Here is a 12,810-nt window from a genome sequence, read left to right as displayed (position 1 = left end):
TGGCCAACGAGTCAGAAGCACGTGACTCTTGATCTTGGGGTTGTGAGTTCAAGCCCCACAACGGGTATAGAGATCACTTTAAAAACAAAGTAAAACAGGGGTACCTGAGTGGCTCAGTAGGTTAAGCACCTGACTCTTGATCTCAGCTTGGGTTTTGATCGCAAGGTAGTGAGTTCAGGCTTGTTGAGCTCCATGCTGGGCGTGGAGCCTACTTTAAAAAAAAACTCAACCCAACAACAAAACAAAACCACTCCTGTGTCATCCTAGAAATAAAATACTTATTTATTTTAAAGATTATATTTATCTGAAAGAGAGCATGAGGTGAAGGGAAAGAGGGTCAGAGGGAGAAGCAGACTCTGCTGAGCAGGGAAACTGATACAGGACTCGATCCTCAAACTCCAGGATCATGACCTGAGCTGAAGGCAGTCGCTTAACTAACTGAACCACCCAGGCGGCCCAATAAAATCTGCTTTAAAATGAAACAAAAACAGGAGTACCTGGGTAACACAGTCTGCCTTTGACTCTGGTAGTGCAGGGTCCTGGGATCAAGCCCTGTGTCAAGCTCCCTGCTCAGCACTGAATCTGCTTCTCCCTCTGCCCCTCCTCCTGCTCCTACATGCTCTCTCACTCTCAAAATCTTTTAAAAAACAAAAATAAACACTTTTTTAACAAGTTAGGTACTAGAAGCAGTTGATAGTCGAAGTGCTAATAATGAAAAAAAGCACAGATCTGCTGAGAGTCGTAGTTTCTCTTAATGCTTTTTTGAATTAGGGTGGAGATGGCAGGGTATGGAGATATCCGCTCAAGAGAATTTTTTTTTTTTTTAATAGATTTGAGAGAGAGAGAGCTCAAGCGTGTCAGCAGGAGGTGGGGGAGAGAGAGAGAATCTCATGCAGATTCTGTGCTGAGTGCAGAGCCCAACACACAGCCTGAGACCATGACCCTGAGATGGAATGAAAAGTTAGACTGCTTAACTGACTAGGCCACCCAGGCACCTGTGCTAAAGAGAAAGAATTTAGGTTGACTAGAACTGCTTCAGCCCAGACCTACAGATATATAAGCTGGCCCTCTTTGAAAATAAATTCATGCCTGCACTGCCTAAAACATATTAAGTCAAAAGCAGCAGCTTCTGAACTACTGTCCTTAACCAGAAAGTTAAAATAATGTAAGCTTAATATATAGATAGCTATATACTGAAGATACAGGGATATATAAGAATCTGTAGTAGTAAGGAACATACCTAGACCCTAGATCTTGGTTTCTAATACCATTCTAGGGCTGGGGTAAGAAATAACTAAGATGATCCTGATGCATCTTCTAGTGCCTGAAAGTGCTTTAACAAAAGCAACAAAAATCGCCCACAATAACGGAGGTATATCAAGGGACACAGGGGAAAATATCCCTACTGATATGAATGACTAACTGAATAAATGAGGGCAAAGAGACAAGTTTCCCATGTAGAATTCCCAGTACATTTTGTAGATAATCTGCCCTCAAGAAGTAGAGTTGTAACCAAGCCACCTCCTTATGTGTGGGCTGCATATGGGTACTTCATCTCAAAGAATATAATGTGAAAAAGGGGTAGGGGAGGAGTAACTTCACAATGAAGAAACTTGACGAATGCTACTTCATCAGCCAGGTGATTAAGGTTCACATCAACAGTACAGCAAGTTACTACTGATGTAAAAACCTAAGGTACAATTAGCACATAGAATGTTGGTAGTTTGTACCCTAGATAGAAGGTGATAAAAATAGCACTTTACCTCTGTGGTCTTCCTCCAAAAAATATGTAAATCCAGTCTAATGATGAGGAAAACAAGATGAATCCTAATAGAAGGGTATTTTACAAAATATCTGACCAGTACTCCTCGAAACTGTCAAGGTCTTCAAAAACAAAGTCAGTCTGAAAAACTGTCACAGCCAAGAGGAACCTAAGGAGATTCAAGAGCTATTTAGTATAGCCACTAATGTAATATAATGTGGTATCCTAGATGGGATTCTGGAACAGAAAAAGGATGTTAGATAAAATCTAAGAAGATATGGTTCATTTATAACTAATGTATCATATTAATGTAAAGTATTGGTTAACAGGGCAAACCAGAAGCTGGATATATGTATCTTCCCAACTATGCTATAAATTTCAAATTGCTCTAAAACAAATTTATTTAGAAAACAGAGGGGTACCTGGGTGGCTCAGTCCATTAAGTGTTTGCCTTCACCTCAGGTCATGATCCTGGAGTCTTGGGATCGAGCCCCACACTGGGCACCCTGCTTAGCAGGGAGTCTACTTCTCCCTCTGCCCCTCAATCCACTGTTATACTCTCTCTCTCAAATAAATAAAATCTTAAAAAAAAAAAAGAAGAAGAAGAAAACAACACAGAAAATACTGGTTACTCAAAGGGGTAGTATCAATGTAGACAATATGGAAAGTGGGCATTCAATATGAAGAATTCTAAATTTGGGGGCACGTGGGTGGCTCAGTTAGGCGTCTACTTGGCTCAGGTCATGATTCTGGGGTCCTGGGATGAAGCCCTGAGTTGGGCTCCCAGCTCAGTGGGGAGCCTACTTCTCCTTCCTGCTTATGCTCACTTGTGCTCTCAAATAATAATTTTGCCTTCTCCAATAATTCTACTTTGTTGTTGTCCTGCCTATCTCCATCATGTAGAAAGATGTTAAGTAACAGCATTAAGTGGCTGCTTTCTTGTCTGGCTCCTGTCTTTAATGGGAATGCTTCTGGCTTTTCCCCACCTTTAAACATGATGCTGGTATGGTTTAAAAAATTCATCTATTCTATCTGTTCCACTTACAAAGGATTTAAAAAAAAAATCAGAAATGGATCTCTTTTTTAGATTAGATCATTTGTTTTTTTTGGCTTATTACTATGATGAATTATATTAATATTACTATATTGAGGGCTGGGTAAAATGGGTGAAGGGTGTCAACTGTGTGGTAATGGATAGTAACTAGACTTACGGTGGTGATCACCTTGTAATGTATTGAATTCTAAAGCTGTAAACCTGAGTTTTAGAAGACAAATGATAAAGTTACATACCTGCAAATTATATATATTGAAAAAAAAAAAATCCAAATAATGAACTATCCCACTTCCTACAAACCATCCCTGGCCAAGGTATTCTGTTCTTTTAACAAATAATCATAATTTTATTTGTTAAATATAACTTCGGTTTTACATCAATATGTAGTGATACTGGTGTGCTTTTGTTATATTTTAGTATCAGTGTTATATTAAGTTTTTAAAAACAATGGCAAGCTTTCCTTTTTATAAATTGTGGGTCAATTTAGCTAATATAATTATCTATTCTTTAGAGGTTTAAGGTAATTTATCACTGTAGCCATCTAGGCCAGGTACTTTTGACATATAGCTCTTGGCCAGTTTTTTTTGATTCTACATATATGGATTTGTTTCCATTTTTTCTTAGATCAAAAATTACCTCTATCTGCATTTTCCTAAGTAATTTACTTCAGCTAATTTTTAATTTTAGCCTTAAAAATGCTCTGAAAAATTGAGTCTTGGTCCCAATTTGTCTCAACTGGTAAGAATTAAGAAAAAACAGTTTTAAGGATAGGACAGGATGAAGCAAAACTGTCATTCAGTTATTTCTACAAAATTTATTAGCATTTGAAAAAGCTGGTAGATACAAGGGTCAATATATGTATCAACTGCCTTTCTATATGGAGGCAAACAAATCACAATTTTAATAGATAACCATTTATAATAGCACTAAAAATGCAGGCACTAGAAATAAGATATGCAGAAAAAATTAATAAAGCTATCAAAGATCTAAGTTAGTGGAGACATCTATCATGTCCATGAATGAAGGACTCAACATTGTAGAGTTGTCAATTCTCCAAGCTATCCTACAGATACAATCCCCATCAAATCCTGTATTACTTATCGGTAGAGTTTGACAAACTAATTCTAAAATTTTTACATGCAAGTTTTAAAAGCCAAACACCAAGACACCCTTAAATAGTAATAGATTTGGGAGATATGGGTTAGGGAGATAACAGTATACTAGGCTACAGTACTTAGAATAGCAAGCACAGTGATACAAGAAGCAGACCAAAAGAACACTGTAGAGAGCAATTTGGCAGTATCCTGGGAGTGAATCAGCACTCCCATTTCTAGGTAAAAATTCCTAAAGATATTCTAGAATAGTGCACCAGGATACATAAAGGAGGTTCAAAACAGGTGAAAACTGGGAAAAACCCAAATTTATCTATTCATCCTTGATTAAATATGTTATGGTATGTTAATAAAATGAGAATCAAAGCTGAGAAAAAGAATTGTTATATAAACTTCAAATACAAGCAAAACAAAACATTTTTTTTAGAGGTAACAAAAGTAGTAACACTACAACAAAAAAGATCAGAATACTCAGAGTAAGTAGTTTACTCCTTAAGGAGAAAGGAAGATATGTTCTGGTAGTCGCTTTAAAAAGGAATTGGCATTATTCTACTTAGCTTCAGTGGAATTACACCAGTATTTGTTTTGTATTTTTTTAGGCTGTATGTACACATTTTATACATTTAAAGTACATACTGCACAATTCTGTGAGACTTTTAAAAGTTAAAGTATTAACAGCTCAGTCTTTACTTTCAAATGACAATCAATCTTCACTTATTTGCAACATCCTTAAGAGAAGAGACATCTGTATTTTCACAACTATCAAGTCTAAAGAAGACAACATACCTTATATAGCCCAATGCCAGGATCAATAAGAAAATCACAAGTTGATGTAGACGGCTGACTAGAAGGTCCCACCCTTGGGGTTTTCTTTACTTTAGGTGGGCTATTAGAACACGGTTTGGCCTGTACATCAATCTGTTTAGATGTGCTAGGAAGATCTGGGTCTGGGCGAACTAGTAGCTGAATAATGTCATTCAGTCCAACATCATAGTCAAATAAAGTATATCCATTTTCCAACTGGAAAAAAAGGATAAAAAACATTAAAAGATTAAAATGCTTCTCTCAAAACTCGATCTTTCCACATCGTTAGTCACCCAAATGCCCTAGCCCAATTATTAAAATAGCAAAGCAATTTATTGATACTTAAACCATTCTTATTACTTTATGGCCTCTTTTGATGGCAGCAGCATCTCAGGACCTCAATAAATTCTTGAGAATCAATCCACATTAGCTATCAGGAATGCAGACAGCCACCAAAACCAAAAACATATCATTGCTTACATGACTTCAACATGTAGGCAGAAAAACCCTAGGTTTCCCACCAAGTTTTATTTAAATTAACAGTACCTGAATCCACTGTTAAGAAAGGTGAATTTTGAAGGTGAGTGGTTTTATGACCTTGTGTTCGTATTTAAGTTAACAACTGTATGTTTCTAAAGCACTGCAATTTTTTTTTTTTTTAAAATCAAGCAGGAATTCCAAGTCTTGTTCATGCTATTCCACTTGCCTAAAGTTCTCTAATTCTATTCATTTGTAAAGGTAGTCAAGTTGTATCATGAAAAGTCTTCCAGGATGAATAATGAATAAATTATCTTGCAACTTACCCATATTTTGGCAAGGTCTCTGCAATGGGTTAAATTGTGACCACCCCACCGCCCCATTATACTAAAGTCCTAATCCCAAATATCTCAGTATGTGAGTATTTGGAAATGGGGTCTTTACAGTAGTAGTAATCAAGTTAAAATTAGGTCATATTGGGTGGGCCCTAATCCACTGTAATTGACATCCTTATGAAAAGTGTAAATTTGACCACAAAGATGTGAAGGCAGCCATGTGACTAAGGCAATTATCTACAACCAAGGAATTTACAAAGGATTGCTAACAACACTAGATGCTGAAGGAAACAAGGAAGGATTTTCTATTAGAGCCATCAGAGAGAACATGGCACTACTGATACTTTGCATTCAGACTCACAGCCTCCGGAAACAGGAGACAATAAATTTTTGTTTTAAGCCACCTAGGTTTTGGTGGCTTTTTTTTTTTTTTTTTAAAACAGAAGTCCTTGAAAACTAATAGTCTCCCATTTTGTTTCTTTATAAAATTCCGTTGGCCATTTTACCATAATACAATAAGAAAACCAAACTCCATTGAAGATCAAAACTAACATTTCCCTGGAAACATTACCAGTTTAATCACTGTTCTTTTTCCCCTTCTTTGTATGTAATAACCATCCTCATTCTCAACTCCCTAAACACAGTAAGACCATATTTCCGAAGTCCACCAAAGGGAAGAATGAGTTTGTCCTTAAATGATAAACTTACTAGTATACTAAATAAATAATTTTAATTCAAGTTGTCCCAAAACACATCTAGCACAATCCTACACATTATACATATTCACAGTTTTAACTATAATAAGGGATCAAACAATTCACAAATTTCCCAGTAGGGAAATCAGACACTATCCCACAGGTTGGTTCACATGCTTACTCCAAGTAAGTCCAAAAGAGTTTCCCAAGTCAATAAGCAGATAAACCCTTACAGGGATTAGAGAACACCACTGCTTACTTTATTAAAAAAACAACAACAACACAACTTCCACCTAATTCTGAACTCCTGGAGAAAAATTCAAGGAGCCAAAAACCTATACATTCACACCTTCACTTTTGACATTCTCCAATACCCCTTTACCCCAAAAAGGTAAGAACATACTAGTCTGGAACTGTTAAAAAAGTACAACTTGATTAACCGTACAACTATTGCACATTATGAGTGTCCAAGTAGAAGATAAAAACAAACTCTTAACAGTATAGAACATGCAAAACAAAAAAACCCCCAGTAATACAATATGTAAATTAACAGGAAAGACATTTCCCAAAATGAAGCAAGCTGTTAAGGTGGTAAAATAACTGGAAATTCAAAGTGCTTCCACAAGTAATTTTCCTTTGAAATCTGAGGCACAAGAATCAGAGTGTCGGCAGGGACACTCTTATACTCAATCACTCTGATGAGTTTCTAAGTTACTGGTCAAAATCACATAAGCTGCTTCAAATGGTTATTTGGTTTGAAAGGAAAAGCAATGTCTTAAGTCAGGAAAACACTGCATATCAAGGCATGAGGCTCTATTCTGAAGTTAGGCCCACAGTAACATGTAACTTTTCCTTCAATTATTCATGCCTGCTAGGACAGCCACTTTTACCCGAATTATCTACTTCTTCCCTAATTCAAAGGTATTCTTCCAGTTTTCCTAAAATAGTGATTACTATCCATTGCATAATTAACTTCCACACAGCTAGGTTTTTGTGAAGAATGCTGGAATGAATTGTTACTTGAAAAGTAGTGAAGTTTTCCCAAATTTAGTACAAGTGTTGGTTGGAAGTTACTGTCACTTATATCCCAAGTGGAGAAGGGACTGAGTCACTTAGAAATCACAAACACCTGTGAGTTTCAGGCATGTAACAATATTCCATCAATGTCTCACAGGACAAAATGCTTGGGAACTGCTGTCCTAGAAGATGGGAGCACAGTACTTAAAATACTATAGGTGTAAAAATGGCCCTAGAGTATTTTGTTTTTTGCCAGACTTCAGTCTTGCGTCTAGTATTGGGTTGAAGTAAGAAATTCCAGATAATAGGAAGAACTGCAACAGTGATGCAAAATAAAACTAGGAAGCAAACACTGACAATGACTGAGAAGGCAGTGAGAGAAGTCTTTCCAAAGGGGTTACTGACAACTTAATGCCCTTGACCTGCATCCCTTAAACAACCTTCAGGTATCTTCCACATCATATATATAATATAGATAAGACACACATTCTCTCTCCCCGTTTAAATAGGCAAATGTTTTTACTTTGCATTCCGTGTAAAAATTAAGAATCCAGGGGCAAAAGGGTACTTCAGCTCTGATTCCTGTCCTACCTATCGTGGTATAAACAAAAGCAAGAGGGGAAGTGACAGAATCCTTTCAAATTAGGAAAAGCTCTGGATTCTCAAAATATTTAGGGATTCATAACGTAACTCTTCCTTAAAGAGCTAATCCTCAGGATGCATGCTCAACCTCCCAGAGTAATATCCAAGTGAGGTTACTCTACTCTAACCAGAACTTTTAAAGCCCTGAATTGCTGCCCTCTATTTTGACCCTCAAAAGTGGAGTTACTCTGCTTTTCAAATTTAATTTGCATAGAGATCACCTGGAGTCTTTATAAGTGATTTTGATATATACCAAAAACTAACAGCAGCAAACCTCACATAAAAGGGGTGAGGAATAAGGGGGAAAGGGTACCATTTACATCAGAGACACTGTAAATTTGTTTTTATTTACATTTTTCACTATGTAGCAGTAAAGGGGTGACTTTTTCAAATAAGCACAACTGCATTCTATAAACTAGGGGCAGCACTGTGATGCAAATCCAGTAGTTGCTCTGTCCACGGACTATGAACTCCAAAGAGTAAAAGAGAATAGAGATAATAATCACTGCCATGGCTACTCCTCAGCTCACAAAGTATACACAGCTGAAGCAGTGTCTTCCTTCTGTCTTCAACTCAATGGGGCACCAAAGGTCCATACTGGTTTATAACTGAGCTGCAGAAATCAAAGTAGTGAGTTATCAACTGTCCTAGGAGAAGAAGTACAAAAAGGTAATTATCCTCAACAGTTTTTCCCTAAACCTGGAACAGAATTTCCTGGTTTACCAGAAATCTACTTTGTTGACCTGAATTTAACTCAATTTCTACTTTTTCCTCAAGACAGCCAGGTGCACTTTTTTAGTATATTTGATACTTAGACTTTGGGAGTTTCCCAGGAACACATGAGAATGTTTCATTTCTATCTCTTGTGCTGAAGTCACCAAAGTATCCCAGCAATTCATGTACTATTATATCCTTAGCTAAAAAACAAAATTCGGAAGATGTGGTCATATAATTCTTATCTTTGACCAAAAGATAATAAGGTATCAGTCACTGAAGGTATAGCAATATAAAGCTAGGTAGTGTTTAACACGTATGATTTCAAAAGCCAAGTTTACAACTGAATGGAACACCCATTTTTCTTTTTTTTCAAGTCAAACAGTAAAGGATCAATAAAACAGCTTCGAACACCTATCAAAGATGCTATCACTTATTTAAAAACAAATTAAAATAAACCCTGGTTCTTTCTCTCTCAAAGTATAATCTTGTTACTGACATTTCTAGGCAGTTTTTGAAGCTAAGCCTATGAAGGGAAGAAAAATATTCCTTTCAAATCCTTTGTGGCTATAGGAAAATCGTACTTCCACTAAATCAAAGAGCTAATTAAACCAAACCACAGAAATGAAGCCAAACTGTAGTCTAACCAAGTGGAGAATGCACCTTTTTAGTTGGGGGTGGGGAAGACAAAATTGAGTACGCTTGGGTCTCTAGGTGTAGACTTGTCGGATAAGAAAAATCTGAGCACGGTCATACCATACAACTACCAGAGACACCCACAGACACCCTCACTGCCAAAACCACCGCTGGCTATGCTCCAGTTGCTGTTTTAAAAGTTTGTGTGAGGGGGGCTACATCAGAAGGGGAGAAGCAAAAAGAGCAAACCAGTCAGTCTTTCACACTCCTTTCCACTCTGGGAATAAATCACCCTCTCTTGCCTATACCTAGGAGTTTAAAACCGATCCCGAATTACATCAATGGCTCTCCCCTTCAGCCCAAGTTTCTAATCTTCAAGACGGATTCCAATTCCAGAAAAGAGGTGAGGGAAGAGAGCCAGAAGTTTTGGAAACCCTTCGAATCTTCAGTGTGCTCAAATCCTTTCACAGTGGAGAGTCAGAACTAGGGCTCTTGAGCCTAAGAGGAAACGAGTTGTAAGTTTCCCCCCTGCTGTCTGAGAGCCGAGAGCGCAGAGGAGCCACGAAGGCAATGCGAGCCGTTAGCCGGGTTAGCGCTGCTGGGAGCCGGATCCGTCGGCCCTCCCTACCGGCGCTGAGGCATGGCCGCCAGAGCCCGCTGCCCTCCCCGCCTCCAGGGGCGCCGACCCCGCCAAGGGCGGGAAGCTAGGGATCCTAGGCGCTACCGCGGGCTGTGCCAGCGGCTACCGCCCCGCTGAGAAAGGGTGGGGGGGGGGGTGAGGTCTCCGCGCTGTGGGCGCCTCCGACCCTGCCAGGAGCACCTGCACTTCGGGGCTGGTACGGACCCCGCTGCGCCCCCTTGGCGGTGCCTGGGCCTGCACTCTGAGCCTCGCGCGCTGCACACCCCAAGTGGAGCCAGGTGCTCTCTACGCGCGCGGCGCACCAAGCCCTGGGGCCCGCCCAGCCCACGCATTCTAGCGGCGCCCTGCAGCCCTCTCCCCGGGATTCCCGAGGGGGTGCGGTGGGCTCGCCTCACCTGCTTGCCCCGGTAGAAGAGGCGCTGGCACTCGGGCCGCACGTCGAACAGCGCCCACACCCGCTCGCGCAGCTCCTCAATTGTGGCTTTGCGAGACACGTCTTCAATGGTGCGCGTCTGGGAGCCGTCGATGGTGCGAACCTGAATCCACATCTTGGCGGCGGGAGAGGAGACTGGCCCGGCTTTGTCTCCCCCTGCGTTTCGGACGCCGCGCCCCGCCCGGCGCGGCCCGCTTCCCTAGCAGCTCCGGCTCTCCGCGGGCAGCGGAAGAGCGCGCGCACAAATGAGGGAAACCGACCAGACGCCGGGCCCCACAGGCAGCGGCGACTCCTAATCCGCGCGCCTGCCCAGCGGAGCTGAGAAGGAAAGGAAACCGGAACCAGTCGGGCCGCCACTACCGCAGCCCCCGCCTCACGAATAGGAAGAAGCCTTGTCTGCGCCGCGCGGAGTGTTTACTTATAGAGCTCTAGCTCCCACATGGAGGTCACGGCGCCAACCCGGATCTCGCGAGATCGACGCCCCGCTCCGCCTTAAAGAGGAAGCTGCGGGGGTGAGGAGGCGGGGAGGAGAGGGCTAGAAACCAAAGAGATCTAAAATGGGCGGGTGCGGAGAGGGCGGGGTGATAGGGCGGGGCTGCGCAGAGCCGTTACTTGTCGCTTCTCGTGCACCTGGGCCCTGGAAACTCCCTCTAGTCTTTGGGGGGCTAGTGACTCCTCAGGCTTAAGCGGATACGGTTTCTGTGGTCTCAATAACACACCCAAAATAAGCGGGCGCGGCCTAAATTTCTGAGAGCGCACATAAAGAAGTGAGCTGCTCCTCCGCGCTTAGCCGAACACGGCCCGCCGTGGCCTAGCTGGGCCCGCGGCTCGGAAAGGACCCAGGACCCTTCTGCTTCGCGAACTTCCTACCCGTCCCGAATTTCCCGCGGAGCCTGAATATTGCCTTCGCGCGCGGAAACCAGCTTCCTGTGGTTTCCCGCGGCTGCGCCGAGGTGGAGGCTTCAGGTCCGCAGGCCGCGGGTCCCGCTGGTATCGCTCTCTGATCCAACGCGCTCAGGCCTGGACCTTTGGCCACGGAAGTTTGGTGTTGCTATTAAGGAGGGCCGCTCGCCAAAATCGGACGTTTCTTTTTGTGGACCTTCCTTGTTAGTATGCCTCTGACTAAGGGATTGAAGGGTCATGGAAAACACTTATAAAGGATGCAGAGCTACACACCTCAGGACTCTACCAGGAATAAATTCTCGGAAATAGGCCCAACGCAGGATTACCTAACAGTGGGTTTGTTTAAAATGAAAATGTTTTCATAAGAAGGAAGAGAACACATGAAAGTAGAGACATATAGAGGGATATAAATATAAAATAATATATATCACAAAATTTGGACTTTATACTTGCCAAAATCTGTAACTTGAATATTCAGACCGGTGCTAATTATTACCATAAAGGTAGAGAAGCAATTTTGTAATAACCAATTCAAATAATTATAAGTCTGGTGAAGTCCAGAAGTATAAAATAAAATAAGTATAAATATAAATATAAATAAGTATAAAATAAAAGAAGGATGGCCCAACATGGGAGAGAATGGGAAAAAAAAAAAAAAAATATATATATATATATATATATATATATATATACACACACATATTTTGGGTCTCTGCCCTTCCCGAAAAATTTATATTCACTTATATCCTCCAAATATAATTCATCTGATCTCCTGATTTAAGTACAGCAAATATTGAATATTCATTACATGTGTAAATGAGATGATGGAGATATGTAAAGCACACTTGTAACCTGCCCCAGTAAGGAATAGCTATTTGCTATTATAAAAATGTGCTATACTTTTGTGAAGACATGTTAAGAATTTCTTTAATACCCTGCATACAGAGAATTTGCTACCTAGTTCAGTTAAGATTTAGAAAAGATGAAAATACTAAAGAATTGTTTAGTACTAAGTAATTTGTTGTCAGTTTAAACAACAGTTAATGATACAAGGGAGACTAGAATGATCTGGAAGTGTAAGGATGGGGTACAACTTGATCTAAGTTAGATGGCATATTGTAATTGAACATTTAAATATTCAACTCATAGATTGAGATATGTCTGAATTATAATCCCAGTTTTTTTGTTTTTGTTTTTTTAAAATTTTTATTTATTTTTAAAATTCTTTTCAGTGTTCCAGAATTCATTGTTTATGCACCACACCCAGTGTTCCATGCAATACATGCCTTCCATAACACCCTCACCAGGCTCACTCAACCTCCCAACCCCCGCCCCCAAAACCCTCAGACTGTTTTTCAGAGTCCACAGTGTCTCATGGTTTGTCTCCCCCTCCAATATTGCCCAACTCCTTTCTCTTCTCCATCTCCTCATGTCCTCCATGTTATTCCTTATGCTCCACTAATAAACGAAACCATATGATAATTGACTCTCTCTGCTTGACTTATTTCACTCAGCATAATCTCTTCCAGTCTCGTCCATGTTGATACAAAAGTTGGGTATTCATCCTTTCTGATGGAGGCATAATA

The 12,810-nt window shown here is 40.5% G+C and overlaps 1 protein-coding gene across 4 annotated transcripts in view; it reads right to left on the bottom strand.

Annotated features, from left to right (window-relative positions):
• The window catches only part of UHRF2 (ubiquitin like with PHD and ring finger domains 2), an 82,521-nt gene extending 71,733 nt beyond the window's left edge, over positions 1-10,788 (bottom strand). The window contains exons 1-2 of one of the 4 annotated variants that reach the window (XM_047699325.1): positions 10,284-10,788; positions 4,715-4,948 (exon numbers count right to left, since the gene is read on the bottom strand). In XM_047699325.1, coding sequence (XP_047555281.1) covers positions 4,715-4,948; positions 10,284-10,436 — 387 coding nt within the window. In that variant the 5' untranslated portion in view covers positions 10,437-10,788. The remainder of the gene's footprint in view (positions 1-4,714; positions 4,949-10,283) is intronic. The other 3 variants (XM_047699322.1, XM_047699323.1, XM_047699324.1) reach the window with 3 other exon arrangements.
• Positions 10,789-12,810: the final 2,022 nt, after the last annotated feature.

The sequence above is a fragment of the Lutra lutra genome, chromosome 13 (genome assembly GCF_902655055.1).
Source record: "Lutra lutra chromosome 13, mLutLut1.2, whole genome shotgun sequence".
NCBI lineage: Eukaryota > Metazoa > Chordata > Mammalia > Carnivora > Mustelidae > Lutra > Lutra lutra.
The sequence above is the reverse complement of the archived record's forward strand: the minus strand, read 5'-3'. Positions and strand labels throughout refer to the sequence as shown.